The 27,043-nt window shown below is 42.1% G+C and overlaps 1 protein-coding gene across 2 annotated transcripts in view; it reads left to right on the top strand.

Annotated features, from left to right (window-relative positions):
* The window catches only part of camsap2b (calmodulin regulated spectrin-associated protein family, member 2b), an 82,218-nt gene extending 55,380 nt beyond the window's left edge, over positions 1-26,838 (top strand). Inside the window, exons 11-19 of one of the 2 annotated variants that reach the window (XM_062987448.1) lie at positions 5,363-5,608; positions 5,704-7,543; positions 11,649-11,785; positions 12,087-12,307; positions 18,779-18,875; positions 19,740-19,805; positions 23,639-23,748; positions 24,066-24,184; positions 25,966-26,838. In XM_062987448.1, the coding sequence (XP_062843518.1) occupies positions 5,363-5,608; positions 5,704-7,543; positions 11,649-11,785; positions 12,087-12,307; positions 18,779-18,875; positions 19,740-19,805; positions 23,639-23,748; positions 24,066-24,184; positions 25,966-26,262 (3,133 nt within the window). In that variant the 3' untranslated portion in view covers positions 26,263-26,838. The remainder of the gene's footprint in view (positions 1-5,362; positions 5,609-5,703; positions 7,544-11,648; positions 11,786-12,086; positions 12,308-18,778; positions 18,876-19,739; positions 19,806-23,638; positions 23,749-24,065; positions 24,185-25,965) is intronic. The other variant, XM_062987449.1, reaches the window with a different exon arrangement.
* Positions 26,839-27,043: the final 205 nt, after the last annotated feature.

The following is a 27,043-nucleotide window of genomic DNA, read 5'->3' as shown; positions in this document are numbered from 1 at the left end:
GTGATTTAGTGTTTTAGGTTTTATTTTGTCTAATTCTTCCTGCAAACACGTCTTAACATGTGCAACAGTACGGGGTCGTGTGCAGCATGTGGTTTTGCATTGTCTTGTTGAAAAATGCATGGACGTCCCCGGAAAAGATGACGTCTTGAAGGCAGCATATGTTGCTCTAAGATCTCAATGTACTTTTCTGCATTAATGCTGCCATCACAGAAGTGTAAATGACCTTTGCCAAGGGCACTGACACGACCCCATACCATGACAGACCCTGGCTTTTGGACTTGTTGCTGATAACAGTCTGGATGGTCCTTTTCATCTTTGGTCCGGAGCACACAGCATCCATTATTTCAAAAAAAGACCTGGAATGTAGATTCATCTGACCACAATACACGTTTCCACTGTGTGATGGTCCATCCTAGATGCCTCCGAGCCCAGAGAAGTCGACGCCGCTTCCGGACATGGTTAACATAAGGCTGCTTTTTGCACAGTAAAGTTTTAAGTGGTATTTGTGCATGTAACTCCGTATTGTAGTGCTTGACAAAGGTTTGCCAAAGTAATCCCTCACCCATGTGGTTATATCAGCTATTGTTGAGTGACGGTTCTTGATGCAGTACCGTCTGAGGGATGGAAGATCACGAGCGTTCAGAAAATTCCTCCCAATTTCTTGAATCCTTTAATGATATTATGCACTGTAGAGGGAGAAATATGCAAATCCCTTTCCATCTTTCTTTGAGGTACATTGTTTTTAAACATTTCAATCATTTTTTCACACATTTGTTGACAGACTGGAGATCCTCTGATCATCTTTGCTTATAAAAGATTCGGCCTTTCCTGGATGCTGCTTTTTCTACCAAACCATGATTACAATCACCTGTTGACATCACCTGTTTGGAATCACATCATTATGTAGTTTTTTCACCTATTTACTAGCCCTAAATTGCCCCTGTCTCAACTTTTTTTGAAATGTGTTGCAGGCCTGAAATGCAGGAATGGAGGTATATTAACAAATGAAATGAAGTTGAGCAGACAAAACATGAAATATCTCAGGTGCAAACTGTCTGCAATTAAATAAAAGTCAAAGTGAATGTAAGGAACAATGCATTCTTATTTTATTTGCATTGTCCATACTTTCCCAACTTTTTCTGATTTGGGGTTGTTGATGATTTCTAAGACTCCAATGTGGACAGATAAAAAGGAGGGGGCACATTTCAGCCCATCTTGGCAATATTATATATAACAATATTAATCGCATGATTCCTATGCAGTAAATGTGATGCAGAGAAACTTAATTGGTCTTCAAAATGCTCTGACAGCTTTAAGATGAGCTGGAATGTGCCAGAAATATCAAAAGTATGAACAATAAAGAATATTTTTTTACAGTCTATATTATGTTTGTGTTTACCAAGAAAGTTAATATCATTGAAGGGAACTGTATAGCATGATTGATTGCTAATGTGGTTAAATGTTTGCAAATATTTTATGCCAACATGTATGTGCCAAACCTGTTTCATAGATCAAACATTGATCTAAGTGTTAGTGAGCTTAAGCAATGAGTTTGTGCAAGTCCTGGTTCATAGGCATCATTCCAATTTATCTTTATGATGTTGAAGGGCATCGAAGGCCAGTTACATTTACATCTTCAACATTTAGCAGATGCTTTATCCAAGGCAACTTACAGTACTGTGACAGTATATTGTCTAAGCAATTGAGGGTTAAGGACCTTGCTCAAGGGCCCAACAGTGGCAACCTGGCAGTGATAGGGCTTGAACCAGTGACATTTCGATAAGTAGTCCAAACCACTAGGCCACAACTGCTCTAGTGTTATGTTCCTCATTATCAAATTTACTAAACTATATAATGGTCTTTGCCTATCACAATTGTTAGCCTTATACAGTCAAGACGGAAAGTCTGCACACCCCTTTCACCTTCTCCACATTTTATTACATTACAGGCTCATTCTATAATAGATTGAGTTCTTTTTTTTGTCACAAAATTCTACACAAAATAGCCCATAATGACAAAGTGAAAGCAGGTTTTTAGACATTTGTGCGAATTTATTAAAAATCAAAATGTAAAATATGGTATGTACAAAAGTGTGCACACCCTTTGATATGACACCCAAAAGTGAGCTGAGGTGCATTTTGTTTTCACTGATACTGCTTGAGATGTTTCTACAATGTAATTGGAGTCCGCCTGTGGTAAATTCAATTGATTGGACATAATTGGGGATTGCCAACACCTGCCTATATAAGGTCCCACAGTTGACAGCGCATATCAGAGCAAACCCCAAGCCATGGGGCCAAAGGAATTATCTGCAGACCTCAGAAACAGGATTGTGTCAAGACATAGATCTGGAGAAGGGTACAGAATAATCGCTGCAGCTTTACAGGTCCCAAAGAGCACAGTGGCCACCATCATTCATAAATGGAGAACTCCAGCGTATCCTTGTGGAGATGGAAGAACCTATCAGAAGATCAACCATCCAGGCAGCACTCCACAAATCACACCTTTATGGTAGAGTGGCCAGACGGCACATGACAGCCCACTTGGAGTTTGCCAAAAGGCACCTAGAGGACTCTCAAACCACGAGAAACAAGATTCTCTGGTCTGATGAAACCAAAATTGAACTTTTTGGCCTGAATACCAAGCGTCACGTCTGGAGGAAACCAGGCACCGCTCATCACCTGGCTAATGCCATCCCTACAGTGAAGCATGGCGGTGGCAGCATCATGATGTGAGGATGTTTTTCAGCAGCAGGACCAGGGCGACTAGTCCTAATAGAGGGAAAGATGAATGCAGCTAAGTACACTGAGGTCCTTGAAGAAAACCTGCTCCAGAGCTCTCTGGACCTCAGACTGGAGCGAAGGTTTACCTTCCAACATGACAACGACCTGAAGCACACAGCCAAGAGAACAAAGGAGTGGCTTCTGAAAAAGTCTGTGAATGTCCATGAGTGGCTCAGCCAGAGCCCAGACCTAAATCTGTGGAAGGAGCTGAAAATGGAGTACCGATGCTCCTCATCCAACCTGACGGAGCTTGCAGGGATATGCCAAGAGAAATGGGCATAAATGTCCAGAAACAAGTGTGCCAAGCTTGTAGCTTCTTTCCCAAGTCGCCTTGAAGCTGTAATTGCTGCCAAAGGTGCATCAACCAAGTATTAGGATAAGATATGTAACCCCTAAATAAACCATTTTTGTTAGTAAAATAAAATTGCATATTTTCTAAACCCTGTTTTCACTTCATAATTATTGGTGATTGTGTGTAGATGTTTGAGGCAAAAAATGAACTCAATCTACAGTATTATACTGTAGAATGAGTCTGTAACGTAATAAAACGTGGAGAAGGTAAAAAGGGTGTGCAGACTTTCCGGCTTGACTGTACATCAAGTAATCTCAACAATGTAAGCTAACTGTAAATATGTAAGATGACAGTAATTAATCTTAAAGTTTTATAATTTTACATTTATATGCACTTTAAAAAGTCATGTAATCATTTTACTAGCTAGAAATAAATACTGTTTACACAGTTACACAATGCCCACATACTCTATTAATACTCATTGTGGGTGTTTAGTTGTATAGAGACTAGAGCTTCTTTTTTCATGTACAGTTACGTAACTGCTGCTGAAAAGGACACAATTAGCTTTGAGTTCTGTTTGCTATAACTAAAAGTGCTAACTTAACTTGTTAAAAACAACCCTAAACAAGTACTCTCTTTTACTGGTTTACTGTTGGCAGTACACATTGGGGGGAGCAACATTCATCTGACAGATTTGTTAATGAAATAGGAAACAGGTTTACACTTCTCCACAATCTAACCCTAACCCTAACCCTAAACCCTAACCCTAACCCTACTTTACATTGTCCTGCATACACTTGGCATTGCATGCCCATGGAAACTCAAATTATGAGGTTTGTAACAGTTCACGTGATTAGGTTACTTCCAGAAGCAGTTTGGAACCTGTTAGCATGTGTTGCAATTATGATATAGCTTTAACCATATCTGTTGCCAGTGTTTGTCTATGAAGATTTAATGGCTATATTTACTCACTTTGTACAGTAACCTTTACAGTGGTAAAATGTAGTAAACATTTTGTCACTACTGTTTATAACATAAAAGTCTATGAACACCAAGTTACTTCCTTCCACAAAAAAACATAATAATGTGTTAATTGATGTTAATAGTTATTGACTAACAGTATGTGGACACTTGACAAGAGATGGTTGGAGATGCTATTCTAAAATCATGATCATAAACCTGGTGCACCCATTTCCTCTTTGCATCACCTAACCCAGACTCCAACCCTGATGGCAATCCATCCAAGGTCTGGGTTGATGATGGGGAGCTAAATTGGACATACACAGAGATGGTCACAAGAATTCATGTTCGCACAAAGGACATCCATGATGGGCACGATGAAGAATCCTTAAAGGACTACTCTGATATGGGCCAAGATTACGAGGTGTGATCGTGTCCTACTTGATATTGGTGGCAGTTTCATAAACCTGGAGCACCCCATTCCTTTTTGCGACTATAACAGCCTTGACTCCTCTTGCAAGGCTTTCCACAAGATCTGAGTGTCTGTGGAAATTTGTTTATATGTGACATCAGGCACTAAAGTTAGGGCTATGGTACGCTCCCTGTGCAGGTCACTGGAGTTCATTGATGCCAAATCATTAAATCATCTCATAAAAGACACCGATTTGTGCACGGGGGCAAAGACATCACAAACTTTTGGAAGTATATAATCTATTTTAACTAAAACACCCGAGGTATCTATATACCTTAGCCATATACACCAATTAGGCATAACATTATGACCACCTTCCTAATATTGTGTTGGTCCCCCTTTTGCTGCCAAAACAGTCCTGACCTGTCGAGGCATGGAGTCTGACACCTTTCTATCAGAACCAGCATTAACTTCTTCAGCAATTTGAGCTACAGTAACTCGTCTGTTGGATCAGACCACACGGGCCAGCCTTCGCTCCCCATGTGCATTAGTAAGACTTGGCCGGCCGTGACCCTGTCGCTGGTTTACCACTGTTCTTTCCTTGGACCACTTTTAATTGATACTGACCACTGCAGACCGGGAACACCCCACAAGAGCTGCAGTTTTGGAAATGCTCTGACCCAGTCGTCTAGCCATCACAATTTGGCCCTTGTCAAACTCGCTCAAATCGCCCATTTTTCCTGCTTCTAGCACATCAACTTTGAGGATAAGATGTTCACTTGCTGCCTAATATATCCCACCCACTAACAGGTGCCGTGATGAAGCTATAATCAGTGTTATTCACTTCACCTGCCGGTGGTCATAATGTTATGCCTGGTCGGTGTAGTGTATCTAATCTCAGTCTTTCTGCTACAGGTCTTCAGCCCACGGCATATCATTTGAGATTCCATTTGATGACTCAGTTGCTGGTGCATCCGGTCGCGGGTTAAGTCGGTCTGCAAGCTCGGAGGGCCTGGGGTTCAAAGTTCACCACTCAGCATGGGGTATGCGGAGAAACCTCTCTTTCCAGCCTGTTAATGGTAGCGCGCACACACCGTTACAGGAGGAAAAAGATGATGAAGAAAAATCGTACCATCGACCCATCAGGCCTAACAACTCTAGGTATTTAGTTTTATACAGTTAATTTGTTCATTACAAAGAAATTACTGCTAATAAGTGAAATGAAGGAAAATTAAAACACTTATTCATTTCTGTAGGTATACAAATGGAGTTCATTCAGAGGTCACTAGTCCCAAACCTCCAGCTCCAACTATGGAGGAGGCACTAAAGATCATCCATGACTCAGAATGCCCCCACAGTCGTCTGCGTCCACCCGGTGAAGAAAACGCTTTCTTTCTGCATCCCCGTGACTCCCATGACCATGCTGCTGCTAACCCTGACTCTAACCCTGATGGCAATCCATCTAAAGTTGACGACAGAGAGCTAAATTCTACATCCACAGAGGTGGACACGGGAATTCATGTGCGCACAGAGGACATCCAGGATGGGCACGATGAAGACTCATCTCTAAAGGACTACTCTGACATGGACCAAGATTACGAGGCCCGATCGTGTCCTCTACCTGATACCGGTGGCAGTTTCAGCCCCGTACCGAGTCTGCTTGGGCAGCGCTCACTGGCTGCAAGCTCCACCTCCTCTATTGGGTCCTCCGCTGCCGTCCGGATGACAAGCTTCGCTGAGCAGAAGTTCCGCAAACTCAACCACGGAGAGGGTCGGAGCGGAGGAAATACGCCCGAAAGTGACACAAGCGTCACAAACGCTAGGGTGTTAGCGAGGTCCGTAACACCTGATGCTCGAAGCCCCAGTCTGATCAGCTCACCCCGTGACCCATCTAGCCTGTTAGTGTCTGAGATGGTGCAGTTAAAGATGAAGCTGGAGGAAAAACGCAGAGCTATCGAGGCTCAAAAAAAGAAAGTGGAAGCTGCTTTTACGCATCACAGACAACGGATGGGTCAAACGGCGTTTCTCAATGTGGTACGACGCAAAGAAACCACCTCGCCGCTACCAGGTGATGTGGGCGGTAGTTCAATTCCAGGTGAGAAGCAAAACAGTGAACCACAACCTTTAAATACAGACCAGAGCACCTCTCGATTGGAGAGGTGCAAACCAGATGGGGCACCATTGAAATCCACCCCAGATGAGGCAGGAATGGGCGAGGTTGTGGACCTGACGGAGTACACGCACTCAATAGAGCGACTGAATGCATCGCTGAGCTTTCTGCAGACGGAAATGCAGCGCCTGGCACAGCAGCAGGAGCACATCATGCATCTTCGTGACCAACAAAGCTGGGTGATCTCCCCCCCCCACACACACACCCATATGCAACCGCAGAAACACTTGCGAGAGCTGCGCAGTAGTAGTGTTGCTGGTCGCGGATCTGTTGGTTCCCTGTCCCCAAATCTGTCCTCCACTGGGTCACCCCGTGCCTCCAATCGTTCGCCCGCTCTTATAAAGAGGAAATCTGCATCGTTCCATGCCCGGACCCCACGCACTCCACGTCCTACTGAGCTGAAAGTCACCCCATTGAGTCGGATGCTGAACACTCCACAGTCAGTGGACAGTTTACCTAGGCTGCGCCGGTTCTCCCCTCGCCAAATGCAAACCAGTTCTTTTGCATACTTGGGGCATGATGAGGGTCCTGCAAGTAAGGACACAACTGAGAAAGTACATACAGCAGAAAAGAGGTCTGAAAATGAGCAACCCAAAACACTACAAGGGAATGCTGATGTAGCTGATTTATCCAGCCAAGATGAGATGGTGAACCAAGATGAGAAGGACAAGAAAGAGGACACAACTATGAAAGCAGAACCCAGTACGACAACAACAGAGGTGCAGATTCAATCCCAACCAGTAACTGCCAGTGTCACATCTGCAGCGGGCTCAGGACAAAGTCAGGACCAGAGTAGGAAGAACCTGACTGAGGTGCCCCTCTCAGAGCTGAAGTCTCTAGATGGCCTGGAAAGTGAGAAGACGGCAGAGGGCAGCGTGTACTCGCATAACCCGGATCAGAAGATGTGTTGTGGGTTCTTTTACAGGGTAAGACTCAAGTTCTGGTTTTTACTAGCTACATAAACACAACACTGAGCTCAATAGGGAAGTCCATGACTAATTTTAGAATAGAATAGAATACCTTTATTTGTCATATATACATATACAGATGAACAGTACCACAAAATTATTTCTTAGCATATACCAGCTTGTTTGGAAGCTTGGGTCAGAGCGCAGGGTCAGCCATCGAACGGTGCCCCTGGAGCAGAAAGGGTTAATGGCCTTGCTCAAGACCCCAACAGTGGCTGCAGGGCAGAGCTGGGATTCTAACTCTTAACCTTTAAGTTAATAGCCCAAAGCTCTACCTACTAGGCTACCACTGTTCCATTTTAAGATAGATCCAATTTAAGATAGCATCCAACTGCCCATTTGCGTCATGCTTCCTTTCCACCAATGCCGATACCCGCTCTGATTGAGTAGATCAAAGCTTCGACACGTGGGCATCAACCGTATGCATTTTTTCACCTACATTTTGACGAGTGCAATGCGGATCAGCACTGTGTATGGACAGACACACCCTGATCAATGCACTCTTTTCCCTGTCTCTGTGCAGGCGCCATCAATTAGTCAGCAGAGGTGGTAATTGCATTAACTATGAGAGAGCCGCTCAGGATCCCAGCTCTGGTGTTCTAGCATGTGTTTTACCTCTGCGCCACCTGAGCGGCCTAGTTTTGGCTTTTAAGGATAATTAAAAGCTATTAAAATTAGGGGTGGGTTTATAAAATCGATTTTTCGATTCGAATCGATCTTTATTTGAACGATCCGATATCGATTCATATAAACGCGAGATCGATCTTTTAAATACGCCCCTTTTTACGGTGCACACGGAAATCTATTACCCCCTTTAATGTCGCGTGACCAGCCAGTGTTTTTTCATGCAACGAGATCTGACCTGCACATCAGTTTAGCATGGCAGAAGCTCAAGTTATGACCACTACACAACTTTTTGCACTGATTTTCGCTCGGCGACGGGTCGGTGCTGGATTCAGGAGGAACTCGGTGTTCGCTCTGCGATCAAAACTCGGCTCTCAATCAATGTGTGAAACAGCGAGGGGAAACACAGGGGAGAGGTTGGAAACAGGTGGTGGAGCGCAATATAGTTTCTATCAGAATACATCAGCACACGCGAGTTTTACAGTATTTCTGACCTGATCGTTCTCTACAAAACAAAATATTTATTAACCTCCAACTCACCATAGAACAAGCCATGCTGCTCGTGTTGCCAAATCCACTCAGATTCATTTATTTCATCAGCGCACAAACTTTGATCTCTCGTTACTTGTTGATGTGCATGTTTGGACGTGGTATCATTAAACCTTTCATCACTTCTCACGTGTGTTTTCATGACAAAACGTAGTTTTGGAGACCAGAGAAGCTCACCTGTGATTCCCCCTGGTGATAGATGGTGTAGTGTAAAACCCCCCATCGCCGATCAGTCGTGTAGTGTGAACATTACAGCGACCAGGTGTTAATTAGAGTGTTGTGTAGTGTAAACTTGGCATAAGCTGTTCAACAGCCAGGTGTATGTTTACATTACATTTACAATGTTGTAGCGTGTCAGACATATAAAATAATAATAAAAAATGAATGTTACTGTTTTCTGTTTTGGATAAATTATTTATGTAAACAAAATACACAAATATTTTTAATAATGAGTGTTCTTTGTACAATTATCACATTCGTTCTCTGAACATCTTTACATATTTAAACAAAACCTGTTAATGTAACTCAAATATGCCTAAATGTGTTGAATCGAAATCGAATCGAATCGGAAATCGAATCGATCCAGGAAATTAGTGGCGATACCCAGCCCTAATTAAAATCAAATGTTGCAGTTTAATTATTGGAATGAAACTCTTTTTAATGACCCAGCTTGGTGATGTAAGTAAATCTGACATAATATGACATAATATGAAGTTGACCCCCCTTTTACCTATAACAGTCTCTATTGCTTTGGGAAAGCTTTCCACAAGGTTTCATTGTGTGTATGTGTGTTTGTGTGGGGGGCATTTATAAGGTCAAGTGCTGATTTTGGATGAGGAGGCTTTAGACTCGTAATTAATGTTAATTACGAGTCTAAAGCCTCCTAATCCAAAAACAGCACTTGACCTTATAAATGCCCCCCACACAAACACATTTATCCCAAAGCTTCCCACTGGAGTTCCTCCACATCAGACATCATAAACCATTTTTTGTAGACTTCTTTACCAAAATGGTGCCACAAACTTGAAAGCATATCATTCATTTTATGTTATTTTTAGACGTTAGCAGCGTGTCTTGCTTAAGCAAATTATGTGAAATTACACGTTTCTGGTTACAAACAAAGAATTGGTGAACCTGTAGTGGTTTCTCTGTCATTCTTATTTATTAATGTAGATTAAAAAAGTTGTTACTCGTGATGTAAAACATTAATCCATTCAGTTATTTTATAACAGATATCTTTTTTTGTTTAAATTTATTTATAACATATTTATTTTTTTGACAACTGATATTTTAACAAAAAGAGGAGCACACCTCAGCACCACCCACCTCTGGTGCTTTAATGAAATCTGACTTGACAGAAATTCAACACCCACTTAGTGCTCATATGCAGAAGTGCTACTCAACAGTGCTAAAATGTGCATGTCTGCTATCAGGTGTGTCTCCTGACAGAAATAAATTATTTGCACACACCAATCAGGAATAACATTATGACCACCTTCCTAATATTGTGTTGACCCCCCTTTTGCTGCCAAAACAGTCCTGACCTGTCGAGGCATGGAGTCTGACACCTTTCTATCATAACCAGCATTAACTTCATCAGCAATTTGAGCTACAGTAGCTCGTCTGTTAGATCAGACCACACGGTCCAGCCTTCGTTCCCCACGTGCATTAACGACCCTTGGCCGCCCATGACCCTGTCGCCAGTTTACCACTGTTCCTTCCTTGGACCACTTTTGATAGATACTGACCACAGGAAAAATGGACAAGTGTAAGGATTTGAGCGAGTTTGACAAGGGCCAAGTTGTGATGGCTAGAAGACTGGGTCAGAGCATCTCCAAAACTGCAGCTCTTGTGGGGTGTTCCCGGTCTGCAGTGGTCAGTATCTTTAAAAGTGGTGACAGGGTCATGGGCAGCCAAGGCTCATTAATACACGTGGGGAGCGAAGGCTGGCCCGTGTGGTCCGATCCAACAGACGAGCTACTGTAGCTCAAATTGCTGAAGAAGTTAATGCTGGTTCTGATAGAAAGATGTCAGAATACACAGTGCATCACAGTTTGTTGCATATGGGGCTGCATTGCCGCATACCAATCAGGGTGTCCATGCTGGCCCCGGTCCACTGCTGAAAGCACCAACAATGGGCAAGTGAGCATCGGAACTGGACCACGGAGCAATGGAAGAAGATGTTTATATAGTTCTGGTCTTGATATTTATAATCATGTTACCGTTCGGCATTACTGTCAGGTTACAGTATTTTTTATAATTATTTTATTTAAACAGCGTCAACATGAAACTCTTGTGAAAGTCATGTGTATGATATTTAAATAGATCTCTAAAAGATTGCTTAACTGTAAACCATCAACAAACAATGGCCAATTGCCAGTTTAAAAAAAATAGCATTCCTGGTTATCCCTGAGTCCCTGGTCACTTTTTTGGTTTGTTTGTTTTCCCCCCACATTGTTCTTTCAGATCTTGTTTTCTGTTCTAAAGTTGGCTTAAAGTTACTGTGGGTGCACCCTTAAATACTAACTGGTGCCTTCTTTATTCCTTCCTTTTACATCCTTCAGACCATGACCTGAAATCGATGAATCACCTTTAAGTACATTTCATTTCTTTAAATGCTCTCTGAGGAATTGAAGAACTAGGACGATGCTAGAGCGATGATACATTGTTGAGTTCTTGCTCATAACCTGGCTGTTGAACAGTGTATTTATTAATGCCAGTGGTATTCAATACAGTCTATAAGAAGTCATTAATATGACATCGCTGTAAAGTAATGCTTTAGTAAGTGAGGTGTCTCATTTCACAAATATGCTCTGCCCTGTTTCTTGTGACATTTCCTTTCCTCAAACCTGAGGAGGTATATTTAAACTGCTTACATGTTTATCTTCAGGATGATGAGAAAGCTGAGGAAGACATTGCACAGAAGAGGGCTGCTCTGCTGGAGAAGAGACTGAGAAGAGAGAAGGAGATGCAGATGAAAAAACAGCAGCAAGAACAAGAGATGCAGCAGAAAAAGGAAATGACAAGGTTAGCTTTCCAAGCAGCAACCTGACAACTTTTTAGACTATTAATTTCATTTAGTGGTTCTATTGTGAACAACAACACAAGACAAGCAAAAAGGCTTGCTCAGGCGCCCAACAGCGGCAACTTGGCTCTGGTGGGGCTTGAACCAACAACGTTAACCACTGAGCTACCACTGACCAAACTGTAACTGAGGGTTAAGAGCCTTGCTCAAAGGCCCAACACTGACAACCAGCGACCTTCCTTAGTCCAGAAAGCAACTTAAGTAAGTAACTAGAGCTTTTTTACAAATCTTTTTTACCCTCAGATTGAAAGCAGAGGAGGATCGACAGAAGAAAGAGGAGGAGAAGGAGAAACGAGAGTTCATTAAAAACGAGTATTTGAGGAGGAGGCAGCTCAAACTGATGGAGGACATGGACAGTGTCATTAAGCCCCGTCCTCCGAGCATCAAACACAAGAAACCCCGTCCAAAGTCTATGCACAGAGACATTATGGAGTCTCCTAAACCACCAGCACAGACAAACACAGGTACAACAGCTAGTCAATTAAAGCTAGGAAATGAATGGAGCCAAAATACTCGGATGTACAAGCATGGGAATTATTATAGATCTAGTATTATTATATTAATATCATATTATCCTCGTTATAAGGGCACCCAAAGGTTTTTTTTTTTTAATTCACTTGTCTGAAAATGCATTTTTACAATGTTAAGGCCTTAAAAGGATGAAATTGCATTTCCATAGTATTAAATTTAGTTGTCTAAGAGACATTTAACCAAAGCTTAGGCATGCTGCATCTATTTATTGATGCTTGCTCAATAATCCAGGTACACAAATCCACAAAGTTGAATCAGTTCATCTGGACACTGTGGAGATACTAACAACACTCATCCAACTGACTTCTTCAGTGTGAGCTGGTGGTGAAAACCCCAAGCTTATATGCAGCCGATTTGCATAACAACCAAAACCGGCCCACTGCATAAAAATGGAATAGATGATCAGGTCCATATGCAAATCATAATCAAAAATTAATTACAGTGGCCATGTGTGCCGTTCACATATACAGGGGTTGGACAAAATAACTGAAACACCTGGTTTTAGACCACAATAATTTATTAGTATGGTGTAGGGCCTCCTTTTGCGGCCAATACAGCGTCAATTCGTCTTGGAAATGACATATACAAGTCCTGCACAGTGGTCAGAGGGATTTTAAGCCATTCTTCTTGCAGGATAGTGGCCAGGTCACTACGTGATGCTGGTGGAGGAAAACGTTTCCTGACTCGCTTCTCCAAAACACCCCAAAGTGGCTCAATAATATTTAGATCTGGTGACTGTGCAGGCCATGGGAGATGTTCAACTTCACTTTCATGTTCATCAAAACAATCTTTCACCAGTCTTGCTGTGTGTATTGGTGCATTGTCATCCTGATACACGGCACCGCCATTGGATGCACATGGTCCTCCAGAATGGTTCGGTAGTCCTTGGCAGTGACGCGCCCATCTAGCACAAGTATTGGGCCAAGGGAATGCCATGATATGGCAGCCCAAACCATCACTGATCCACCCCCATGCTTCACTCTGGGCATGCAACAGTCTGGGTGGTACGCTTCTTTGGGGCTTCTCCACACCGTAACTCTCTCGGATGTGGGGAAAACAGTAAAGGTGGACTCATCAGAGAACAATACATGTTTCACATTGTCCACAGCCCAAGATTTGCGCTCCTTGCACCATTGAAACCGACGTTTGGCATTGGCACGAGTGACCAAAGGTTTGGCTATAGCAGCCCGGCCGTGTATATTGACCCTGTGGAGCTCCCGACGGACAGTTCTGGTGGAAACAGGAGAGTTGAGGTGCACATTTAATTCTGCCGTGATTTGGGCAGCCGTGGTTTTATGTTTTTTGGATACAATCCGGGTTAGCACCCGAACATCCCTTTCAGACAGCTTTCTCTTGCGTCCACAGTTAATTCTGTTGGATGTGGTTTGTCCTTCTTGGTGGTATGCTGACATTACCCTGGATACCGTGGCTCTTGATACATCACAAAGACTTGCTGTCTTGGTCACAGATGCGCCAGCAAGACGTGCACCAACAATTTGTCCTCTTTTGAACTCTGGTATGTCACCCATAATGTTGTGTGCATTGCAATATTTTGAGCAAAACTGTGCTCTTACCCTGCTAATTGAACCTTCACACTCTGCTCTTACTGGTGCAATGTGCAATTAATGAAGATTGGCCACCAGACTGGTCCAATTTAGCCATGAAACCTCCCACACTAAAATGACAGGTGTTTCAGTTATTTTGTCCAACCCCTGTAACTGGTGTATAGCTGCAGTCACGGCATTGTAAGATAGTTAAAGATAGATGGCCTCTTGCACTCCCTGTTTAAACCAGCGTTCTTCTTTATCAAGGATCTGCACAAAGCTGTGCCATCCGTTTCACCAGCGGCAGTTTAGTTTCCCTGATGAAAGCTCAGACTGAAAAAGTGGACACACCCAGGCTTCATTTTTGTTCAATCTTAACATCTCTTAAATAAAACCTCCTAGCAATATAAAGAAGACTAAATGGTTGAAAGGTTGTGTACTTACAAAACCATTTTATAAAGCTCAGAGACTCCAGTGAACCACATTGATAGTGGTTGGAGATCTAGTTAGATTAACATGCAAACAGTCAAATCAGGTGGTAGTTATTTGATCATGTAGTGCTTTTCCTCCAAATTGATATGAAAAATTGATCTTCAGTTATTAAAGAGGACTGGTAACAGTCTGGTTATTGAGTTTATGTGTTATTCTTTTTCTAAAGGTGTTGTGTGTTTTATTTCATCAATAAATGAAACAATCCAGATTATGAATTTAAATCTCAGCTCTGCTACTGGCAGGCTGGGTGTCTACATGGACCATGATTGGCACATCAGTTGGGATTCCTCATAACTGATGCAATTACGACCTCTGCTGGCTGATTGATGGTCCTTGCACAGGGAATACAGATAATCAGGGCCTATATGCGATACCGAGCCCCATATGAACTCGCCTCGTGCAGGTGGAAAGAAGCAGTCGGCTGCTGCACATGTGCCAGAGGGGGCGTGTATCATTCGTGGCTTCTCTTGTTCATGAGTGGTAGTCAGCAGCTGTAGAGAGGAAGCAAAATGCAGTTGGGTAATTGAATACGACTAGATTGCGAAGAAAATTTGGGAAACAATTTTTTTTTTTAAATGAATAGGGCCGCTCAGGTGGCGCAGCTGTAAAAACACACGCTAGAACACCAGAGCTGGGATCTCGAATACATTGTATAGAGTCTCAACTCTGCCTGCCGGCTGTGCTGAGCAGCCACATGAACAACGATTGGCCTGTTGTTCATATAGGGGTGGGGTATTGACCCAGATAGGGACTCTTTCATAACTAATGCAACTACGACTTCTGCTGGCTGATTGATGGCGCCTGCACAGAGGCGGGGAGAGGGTGCGGATCAGGGTGTGTCTCTCCCTACACAAGACTGGTCTGAGGCTGGTCTCGTCTGGTGTAGATGACAAAATGCATACGGCTGCTGCCCACGTGTCGGAGAGGGCATGGGTTAGCTTCGTTCTCCTCAAATCCGAGCGGCACAATCGGGCAATTGGACGCGCTAAAAGTCAGGAGGAAATACATAAACAAAATATTTTCAAAAATGAATAAAATAAATCAACAAAATAATTATTTATAAAATGTATTTTATGTTTTCACAGGTTAGTTTGGCTCATAAATTCAAATTTAAGTTTAAAATTAAGATCTGAAATAAACAAATTTGACAAATTGGCAGAACTATTACAAATAAATGGGGCACTCCTACTTTTTTGTTCTGTTTTTATATATATATATATATATATATATATATATATACAGTGTATCACAAAAGTGAGTACACCCCTCACATTTCTGCAGATATTTAAGTATATCTTTTCATGGGACAACACTGACAAAATGACACTTTGACACAATGAAAAGTAGTCTGTGTGCAGCTTATATAACAGTGTAAATTTATTCTTCCCTCAAAATAACTCAATATACAGCCATTAATGTCTAAACCACCGGCAACAAAATTGAGTACACCCCTAAGAGACTACACCCCTAAATGTCCAAATTGAGCACTGCTTGTAATTTTCCCTCCAAAATGTCATGTGATTTGTTAGTGTTACTAGGTCTCAGGTGTGCATAGGGAGCAGGTGTGTTCAATTTAGTAGTACAGCTCTCACACTCTCTCATACTGGTCACTGAAAGTTCCAACATGGCACCTCATGGCAAAGAACTCTCTGAGGATCTTAAAAGACGAATTGTTGCGCTACATGAAGATGGCCAAGGCTACAAGAAGATTGCCAACACCCTGAAACTGAGCTGCAGCACAGTGGACAAGATCATCCAGCGTTTTAAAAGAGCAGGGTCCACTCAGAACAGACCTCGCGTTGGTCGTCCAAAGAAGCAGAGTGCACGTGCTCAGCGTCACATCCAACTGCTGTTTTTGAAAGATAGGCGCAGGAGTGCTGTCAGCATTGCTGCAGAGATTGAAAAGGTGGGGGGTCAGCCGGTCAGTGCTCAGACCATACGCCGCACACTACATCAAATTGGTCTGCATGGCTGTCACCCCAGAAGGAAGCCTCTTCTGAAGTCTCTACACAAGAAAGCCCGCAAACAGTTTGCTGAAGACATGTCAACAAAGGACATGGATTACTGGAACCATGTCCTATGGTCTGATGAGACCAAGATTAATTTGTTTGGTTCAGATGGTCTCAAGCATGTGTGGCGGCAATCAGGTGAGGAGTACAAAGATAAGTGTGTCATGCCTACAGTCAAGCATGGTGGTGGGAATGCCATGGTCTGGGGCTGCATGAGTGCAGCAGGTGTTGGGGAGTTACATTTCATTGAGGGACACATGAACTCCAATATGTACTGTGAAATACTAAGCAGAGCATGATCCCCTCCCTCCGGAAACTGGCAGGGCAGTGTTCCAGCATGATAATGACCCCAAACACACCTCTAAGACGACCACTGCTTTATTGAAGAGGCTGAGGGTAAAGGTGATGGACTGGCCAAGCATGTCTCCAGACCTAAACCCAATAGAACATCTTTGGGGCATCCTCAAGCGGAAGGTGGAGGAGCACAAAGTCTCGAATATCCGCCAGCTCCGTGATGTCGTCATGGAGGAGTGGAAAAGCATTCCAGTGGCAACCTGTGAAGCTCTGGTAAACTCCATGCCCAGGAGAGTTAAGGCAGTTCTGGGAAATAATGGTGGCCACACAAAATATTGACACTTCAGGAACTTTCACTAAGGGGTGTACTCACTTTTGTTGCCGGTGGTTTAGACATTAATGGCTGTATATTGAGTTATTTTGAGGGAAGAATAAATTTACACTGTTATATAAGCTGCACACAGACTACTTTTCATTGTGTCAAAGTGTCATTTTGTCAGTGTTGTCCCATGAAAAGATATACTTAAATATCTGCAGAAATGTGAGGGGTGTACTCACTTTTGTGATACACTGTATATATATATATATATTTATTAATTTTTTTATTTTTTATTTTTCCTTCCCTTTTTCCCCCCAATTTTTATCCCTCAGTCTAGTCGTGTCCAATTACCCTGATTGCGTCCTCTATACTGATTCGATCCTTCACCGCTGACTGAGGACGCCTCAACTGACATGCGCCCCCTCCGGTACGCACAGTCAGTACAGATTGTGCATTTTTCACCTGCACGAGTCGAGTTCATACACTTGACGGGCACTGGGTACGGAGGGCCACACCCCCATCAGCATTATTCCTCAGCCCTGTGCAGGCGCCAGCAGGGGCCGCAGTCGCACCAGTTATGAGGACCTATGATCCGACCAAGTTCCCTGTGCAGCTCACACATCCCCAAAACATCAGCGATCCACCTCCGTGTTTCACAGTAGGGATGGTGTACTTTTCATCATAGGCCTTGTTGACTCCTCTCCAAATGTAGCGTTTATGGTTATGGCCAAAAAGTTACATTTTGGTCTCTTTACTCCAAATAACTTTGTTCCAGAATTTTTGAGGCTCGTCTCTGTGCTGTTTAGCATATTGTAAGCGGGATGCTTTGTGGCATTGGCGTAGTAATGGCTTTCTTTTGGCGACTCGACCATGTAGCCCATTTTTCTTCAAGTGCCTCCTTATTGTGCATCTTGAAACAGCCACACCACTTCTTTTCAGAGAGTCCTGTATGTCAGCTGACGTTATTTGTGGGTTTTTCTTTGCATCCCAAACAATTTTCCTGGCAGTTGTGGCTGAAATTTTTGTTGGTCTATCTGACATTGGCTTGGTTTCAACAGAATCCCTTATTTTCCACTTCTTAATTAGAGTTTGAACACTATTGATTGGCATTCTCAATCCCTTGGATATCTTTTTATATCCTTTTCCTGTCTTATAAAGTTCAACTATCTTCTCCCGCAGATCCTTTGATAATTCTTTTGCTTTCCCCATGGCTCCTTTAACATCAGTGGCAGCACTGGATGAAATATGCAGCGGCCTGTCAGGAGCCCAGAAACTCACTGACTTTTTGTAAACACTAATTACAAGCAAACTGATCACCGGTGAGGATGGTTACCTTTAGTAGCCATTTAAACTCGTGCGTGTCAACTTGTGTGTATGTTATCATGTCAAAACTTTCAGGGTATGTAAACTTTTGATCAGGGTCTTTTGGGTAGTTTCTGTTGTCATTATGATTTAAAAAGGGCAAACACAATTGTTTGATAATAAATGGCTTCACCCAACCATTAACCATGAATAAAAGAAAAGTTTTTGTATTATCATTCATATTCTCTGAAAAATGGCCAAAAAAAATCACAAATTCTGCCAGGGTATGTAAACTTATGAGCACAACTGTAAAAGTTTATGTTTGCAGACAATCTTTCATACTGGTTAGTACTGGTTTCAAAAAAAAAAAAAAAAATTGTTGGGCTGTTTGAGACAACTATCTTGTGTTTTTTGTTTATGTGTATTCCTTCTCTATTCGTGCAGGCTCACGTCCACGAGGAAACTCAGTCTCTAGCATATCACTGGCCTCACTTAACCTGGCTGACAATGACAGTGTCCAGTCAGACAAGAGGATGTCCAGGTGAGCTATATTAATGTGATTACATAATTACACAATTAAATACAGTGGTACCTTGAAACTCAACGTCAGTTGGTTCTGGGAGTGGCATTGAGTTTAAAAGGCGTTGAGTTTCAAGATATTTTTTCCCAAAAGGATGTATGGGAAACCTGTTATTATGATTTCCATGGTCCCGTGGAACTGCATATATTTTAGGCTTATGTAAAATAATGGGGTTGTTTTTGACACTTGTACACTGAAAATAACACAAATATAATATAAAAATATTGAAATAAAAAGCTGATTCTTACAAATTCTCAGAACCCTGAGCTCTAACATAAGTTTAAAAGTGAAACAGGAGAAAAATCCAGCTGAACACAGATACATGTGGACACTTTCAGAATGAATGTGACAGTTATTCCACACAAATGTAGTTTCGTCTCTAAGTTAAGTTATTAAGTTATGAGTTCAAGGGTACAAATTTCTCAACAAAGGGCATTGAGTTTTAAAGATTCTGAGTTTAGGGGACGTTGAGTTACAAGGTACCACTGTATAACAAATTTAATGTAATTAAACATAATTAAAGTATGGTGTTTTGTGCGTTCAGTGCTTCGTACAGTATATCGTCAAGGACCAAATCTGCTTTAAGATATAGACACTTCCCCTACATAACTTAGGGTTATATAGGGCCTAAAAACTTTTCTCTTTTTCTATAAAAAATTGATAGAAAAAAGGTTATTTTCCCCTCATGTCCAGTTAGTAAACATCTCTTTCCTCTGACCGTCTGTTTGATGTCACTTTTCACTTATATCTTGCGTAATGTGTCCGTCCTCTTACTATGTGATGCTTGTTTTCTTGTTTTTACTATTCCTTTCTACGCTGTGCCAGACGCAGCAAACTTTCTCCTGCCAATCTGTGTTTCTTTTTGAGCTCCGCAAAAGGGGCAAAAGCCAGGTCAGTTCTCTGAGATCCGATCAAACTATCATATCATGGGCTAATGCGCTTCAGTCAAGCAAGCTATCAAATATTTTTTGTTATTATTATTATCATTATTAAAGCACATTTATTCATGTCGATTGTACCTTTTGGGTTATCAGTGATACTTTTAATGCACAGAACTTTCTTTCAGCAAACAAACCATCATCAGCTGTTGTGCAACATCTGCTTTTTATCACACCTTCATGCACCGTTCACTTTGTTGTGCCTGCAACAAAAACCTGCAACATGACATTAATGCATGGACTTTACAGTGAAACAGCTGATTTTGGTTATTACATTATCACCTTTTAACACATGCACTTAATGACTGCCTACGATGCATAATTGGGGAGGGTGTTGGAAAAAAAGAAAGCAAATGGGTAGTTAGAGGGTGGCAGCAGTCAGTTTTGGGTCAGAATTGTCTTTTCTTGGCCGGTATCAACATCAGATATTATTAAAGAACTTTGGGTGTAGTTTCAAGGATTAACACTAGATGGTGCCAAAATGTGATGTTTATTTATTTATTTATTTATTTATGTATATAGTTCAGGGGTGCACAACTTATTTTTACCAAGGGCCGACTTCACATAAACACCTACACCAGAGGGCCACTAATTTCATTTTTACAGACCTGTCCACATTACAAGAAATGTCATGGTCAATGGGAGATATTGCAGTGTCTTTATTGACACCAACTGATTAGTGTCAGGCTCCAGTGAGGTGGTTGCAAGTCTTTTAGTGCTTCAATCTTTTGCTTTCTATACTCACCTCGGAGATCGCTGAGTTTTGGGTGTTCTGTTTTGTAATGCCTTTATAAATTATATTCCTTTGCCAGTGCCATGCATTCCAAGCACACCAGACATGAGAAAACGCCATGGCCCGTTTCATAAAAAATACTTGTACTCCATTCAGAGTTAAATTTCCTATGCTCGAGATCCACTTTACTTTTTTTACTCGTACTTGGTTTGGACATGGTACCGCTGAAGTAACTTGTATTTACCTAATTTAGCAGTCACTTTTCAGTCGCAATTTCATGGAATTACCCGGTGAATTTAAACATGACAGCATCATTTATTTAAAAATGCATCAGCACTTCATTTGGTGGGCCGGATTGAGAGGTTTGCCGGGCCGTGTCTGGTTCGCGGGCCGTATGTTGTGCACCTTTGATATAGTTATTTATTGAGTTATTTGTTAAACTTCCAGCAAGACATCCAGAGGTAAAGATAGATAGATAGATAGATAGATAGATAGATAGATAGATAGATAGACAGACAGACAGACAGACAGACAGACAGACAGACAGACAGATGACTGGATAGATGTATAGATGGATGGATGGATGGATAGATAGATAGATAGATAGATGCACTATATTGCCAAAAGTATTCGCTCGTCTGCCTTCACATGCATATTAACTTGAGTGACATCACATTCTTAATCCATAGGGTTTAATATGATGTCAGCCCACCCTTTGCAGCTATAACAGCTTCAACTCGTTTGGGAAGGCTTTCCACAAGGTTTAGGAGTGTGTTTATGGGAATTTTTCCAGATTCTTCCAGAAGCACATTTGTGAGGTCAGTCACTGATATTGGATGAGAAGGCCTGGCTCACAGTCTCTGCTCTAGTTCATCCCAAAGGTGTTCTATCGGGTTGAGGTCTGGACTCTGTGCAGGCCAGTCAAGTTCTTCCACACCAAACTCGCTCATCCATGTCTTTATGGACCTTGCTTTGTGCACTGGTGCGCAGTCATGTTGGAACAGGAAGGGACCATCCCCAAACTGTTCCCACAAAGTTGGGAGCATGAAATTGTCCAAAATCTCTTTGTATACTGAAGCATTAAGAGTTCCTTTCACTGGAACTAAGGGGCCGAGCCCAACTCCTGAAAAACAACCCCACACCGTAATCCCCCCTTCACCAAACTTTAAAAGGCTTGGATGCAGCTGCTCAGCCATGGAAACCCATTCCATGAAGCTCTCTATGCACTGTTCCTGAGCTAATCTGAAGGCCACATGAAGTTTGGAGGTCTGTAGCGATCGACTCTGCAGAAAGTTGGCGACCTCTGCACACTATGCGCCACCCGCTCTGTCATTTTACGTGGCCTACTACTTCTTGGCGGAGTTGCTGTCATTCCCAATCGCTTCCACTTTGTTATAATAGCACTGACAGTTGACTGTGGAATATTTAGTAGTGAGGAAATTTCACGACTGGACTTGTTGCACAGGTGGCATCTAGGGGTGGGTTTATAAAATCGATTTTTCGATTTTAATCGATCTTTATTTGAACGATCCGATATCGATTCATATAAATGCGAGATCGATTTTTTAAATACGCCCCTTTTTACGGTGCACACGGAAATCTATTACTATTGTTACCCTCTTTAATTTCGCGTGACCAGCCACTGTTTTTTCATGCAACGAGATCTGACCTGCACATCAGTTTAGCATGGCAGAAGCTCAAGTTAGGACCACTACACAACTTTTTGCACTGATTTTCGCTCGGCTCTGGATTCGGGAGGAACTCGGTGTTCGCTCTGCGATCAAAACTCGGCTCTCAATCAATGTGAGAAACAGCGAGGGGAAACACAGGGGAGAGGTTGGAAACAGGTGGTGGAGCGCAATATAGTTTCTATCAGAATACATCAGCACACGCGAGATCGTTCTCTACAAAACAAAATATTTATTAACCTCCAACTCACTACAGAACGATCCATGCTGCTCGTGTTGCCAAATCCACTCAGATTCATTTATTTCATCAGCGCACAAACTTTGATTGCTCGCTACTTGTTGATGTGCATGTTTGGACGTGGTATCATTAAACCTTTCATCACTTCTCACGTGTGTTTTCGTGACAAAACGTAGTTTTGGAGACCAGAGAAGCTCGCCTGTGATTCCCCCTGGTGATGGATGGTGTAGTGTAAAACTCCCCATCGCCGATCAGTCGTGTAGTGTGAACATTACAGCGACCAGGTGTTAATCAGAGTGTCGTGTAGTGTAAACTTGGCATAAGCTGTACAACAGCCAGGTGTATGTTTACATTACATTTACAATGTTGTAGCATGTCAGACAAATGGAAGAAAACAGTAACATTCATTTTTTATTATTATTTCATTTGTCTGACATGCTACAACATTGTAAATGTAATGTAAACATACACCTGGCTGTTGAATGTTACTGTTTTCTGTTTTGGATTAATTATTTATGTAAACAAAATACACAAATATTTTTAATAATGAGTGTTCTTTGTACAATTATCACATTCGTTCTCTGAACATCTGTACATATGTAAACAAAACCTGTTAATGTAACTCAAATATGCCTAAATGTGTTGAATCGAAATTGGATCGAAAATCGAATCGAAAATCGAAGATCGAATCGAATCGGGACCTGGTGAATCGGAATCGAATCGATCCAGGAAATTGGTGGCGATACCCAGCCCTAGTGGCATCCATATCACTGTACCACGTTGGAATTCACCAAGCTCCTGAGAGCGACCCATTCTTTCACTAATGTTTGTAGAAGCAGTCTGCATGCCTAGGTGCTTGGTTTTATACGCCTGTGGCCATGGAAGTGATTGGAACACTTGCAATATAGTGTAGGTAGATAGATAGACAGACGGACGGACAGACAGATTTTTGTTAATTTGTTAACATTTTGCTAGTTTACAGCCTCATTGTAAAGCTCCTTCTTTTATGTTAAGCTGTGATGGAGTATTATATGCTAAATGTATCAATCATTGTAGCTGCTTGCATTTTCCCACTCCATTTCCTAAATGAAAGATGCAGCATTTATCAGGTTTTTGTTCTTCCGCAGGCCCGAGACGGCTGTAGGTCAGTTGTCACCTGGTCCGTCAGTAAATCAGAATGGGGAGAACTGGGAGAACGAGTCATCATCGTCAGCAGCATCCAATACAGAATACACAGGTATCAGCAGTGTCTGTTCATCGCATAATTAGAGCATTTCATTTACAAGATTTATGATATTAAATATTGTTATGGACATTAAATATTGCTATTAATTTCATATTATATCATTTACAAATGCTTAAATAAAGTTAATTAATGTAAAAATGTAGCTGTTATTATTGTTTTTGTGTTTGTAGTCAGTTTTTCAGTCTAGCTACCACATAAATTATTTTTTTTTACATGTATGTTTATTATAAAGCTTAATTATTTAAACAGATGACATATTAAATACAACATTTTTACTTCACTGATATCTTACTATCTTTCAATAATAGGACCAAAGCTTTACAAGGAACCCAGTGCCAGGTCTAACAAGTACATCATCCAGAACGCACTGGCCCACTGCTGCCTGGCTGGCAAAGTCAACGAGGGGCAGAAGAACAAGATACTAGAGGTCAGGGCTAAAAATTTTAGGTTGATACTGCACAGTTTAGAATAGACAGTCTGCTCTACTCTTAATTCATTGTAGTATGAATTATACACTGATCAGCCATAACATTAAAACCACCTCCTTGTTTCTACACACATTGTCCATTTTATCAGCTTCACTTACCATATAGAAGCACTTTGTAGTTCTACAATTACTGACTGTAGTCCATCTGTTTCTCTGCATGCTTTGTTAGCCCCCTTTCATGCTGTTCTTCAATGGTCAGGACTCTCCCAGGACCCCCACAGAGCAGGTATTATTTGGGTGGTGGATCATTCAGAGCACTGCAGTAACACTGACATGGTGGTGGTGTGTTAGTGTGTGTTGTGCTGGTATGAGTGCTGATGGAGTTTTTAAACACCTCACTGTCCCTGCTGGACTGAAAATAGTCCACCAACCAAAATATCCAGCCAACGGCGCCCACCGGGGGCAGCGTCCAGTGACCACTGGTGAAGGTCTAGAAGATGACCAACTCAATCAGCAGCAACAGATAAGCGATCGCCTCTGACTTTAAATCTACAAGGTGAACCAGCTAGGTAGGAGTGTCTAATAGAGTGGACAGTGAGGGGACACGGTATTTAAAAACTCCAGCAGCGCTGCTGTGTCTGATCCACTCATACCAGCACAACACACACTAACACACCACCACCATGTCACCACCTAAATAATACCTAGCCCTGTGGTGGTCCTGTGGGGTTCTGACTATTGAATAACAGGCTAATAATAATAATAATAATAGCAGGCTAAGGAAGTGTGTAGGGAAACAGATGGACTACAGTCAGTAATTGTAGAACTACAAAGTGCTTCTATATGGTAAGTGGAGCTGATAAAATGGACAGTGAGTGTAGAAACAAGGAGGTGGTTTTAATGTTATGGCTGATCAGTGTAGAGATTGTTTAAATCAGTGTTGCTGTGTGCAGAAGTACAATACATTGAAGCACCAGCGTGTTAGTAAAGCTTTGATTAGTAACTCTAATTCTCTAGATTTAGCGTAGTCAATTTGTCTTCCGCTGCTGGGGATCCCTGACTGCATTCGTGGAGGGTATATTTTCTGCTCACGCCTCCTCCAACACATACGCAGTCCTTAGCGGACCCCTTCTTTTTGCCCATGCATTCTGCACAGGTGCCTCTATCTGCTAATCTGGGTCCTTTGAACACCCCACCCACACAGTCCGGTCATCCCACCCTAGCAAACACGGTGGCCAATTAGTGTCTGCTGCAGGCACTGCCAATTGTGTCCACTAGATGGTGCCGAGCCGACCGGTGGCAACGCCAAGGAGTTCAGAATCTCTGCGCTGGTGTGCTAGTGGAATATCCCACTGCGCCACCTGGGCGCCAACTCTTATTTGTTTCAATTAAAGAATCAAAGCACATTGTGTAAGTAAAGCACAACGGACACTGCATTGGTGGACGAGCGTATTAGCGTACTTCCAAATGATAGCCCAAAGCGCTACCGACTAGGCTACCACTGTCCTTCTTGGTCAGAGTTGCAGCATGTTTCACATGTCCATCCATTGCAGCGCTTTGGCCATCCCATCCCCCTTAGACATAGCCAATTATGTCTGTGTAGCCTGACCGGCTGATAGCACCACTAAAATTCAAACCTGAATTCGACCTGGTGGGCTAGCATAATAGACCACTTCACCACATAAACGCTGACATTACTTTATTTCTGTCTAAAGCAGACGTATTAGGATTTATTAATGCAATTTTAATGCATATAATCTTTTTTTTTCCCTGTCTTCCAGGAAATGGAGAAGACGGACTCAAACAACTTTTTGATCCTGTTCCGAGATTCCGGTTGCCAGTTCCGCGCACTCTACACATACTGTCCAGAGACTCAAGAGATCAGCAAGTTAACAGGCATCGGGCCAAAGTCCATCACTCCCAAGATGATCGAGAACCTGTATAAGTACAGCTCGGACAAAAAACAGTTTTGTCACATCCCGGCCAAGACCATGTCGGCCAGCATCGACGCTGTCACCATCTACGGCCACCTTTGGCAGACCAAGAAACAAAGCACGCCCAAAAAACTGCTCAAGTGAGGCAGACGGAGCGCTCAGAAACATGCACTACAGTACACACCTCACTGGAGTCTAAATTCTCTCTGTTTAGGTTTTTTTTTTGTTCTTTGATGGAAGTTGAGACACATTAGACACAGCTTGAATGTATAGATCGCAGTCTTGCAGTAAACGTGGCATCAGGATTAGCTATAAGCACACACACTATAGTTTGGCTGTGTGTGTGGGTGCCAAAGCTCAAGGGTTTATGACCTTGCATTATTCCTGTCTTGACATTTTGTTCTGCTTTTAAATCTCAAGGATATGATTTGTGAACGGGCTGATCAGCATATTAGGGCTATCAGATGTATGTTTGTGTAAATACTGAGGAAAGACGAGAGGACACATTATACTTGACGCTAATTTCCATTTGAAAAGTCACGTCTTGCGTTTACTGGAACCTAAGCACCTGACTCTCTGAATTTGCTGTCTACATTTATTTGTATTTTAGTGAAGATATTTAAGGTGCAAAACAGCTTCTGCTAAGGAGCACGTATGTAAATGTATGAGTCGTGTGTATATAATGGCTTTTATTTTGAAATGAATGTGGATTTCATCAGGCTTGTACACATCGTCATGTGGCCTTTGTGATTTTTAGGAAATCAGCACGGATCCACCAGTTTAAGCTGCTGAACTATAACACAATAGCATTCACAAAATCTAATTTACACTTTACTCAAACCCAATATCCTGACACCAACATGACAGATCATGGTCGTAACAGTTGATTCTAAGCATAAGAACAGTGATATATTACCAGTACCAT

The sequence above is a fragment of the Trichomycterus rosablanca genome, chromosome 25 (genome assembly GCF_030014385.1).
Source record: "Trichomycterus rosablanca isolate fTriRos1 chromosome 25, fTriRos1.hap1, whole genome shotgun sequence".
In the NCBI taxonomy this organism is placed as follows: domain Eukaryota; kingdom Metazoa; phylum Chordata; class Actinopteri; order Siluriformes; family Trichomycteridae; genus Trichomycterus; species Trichomycterus rosablanca.
This window is presented reverse-complemented; position numbering and strand designations above follow the sequence as displayed.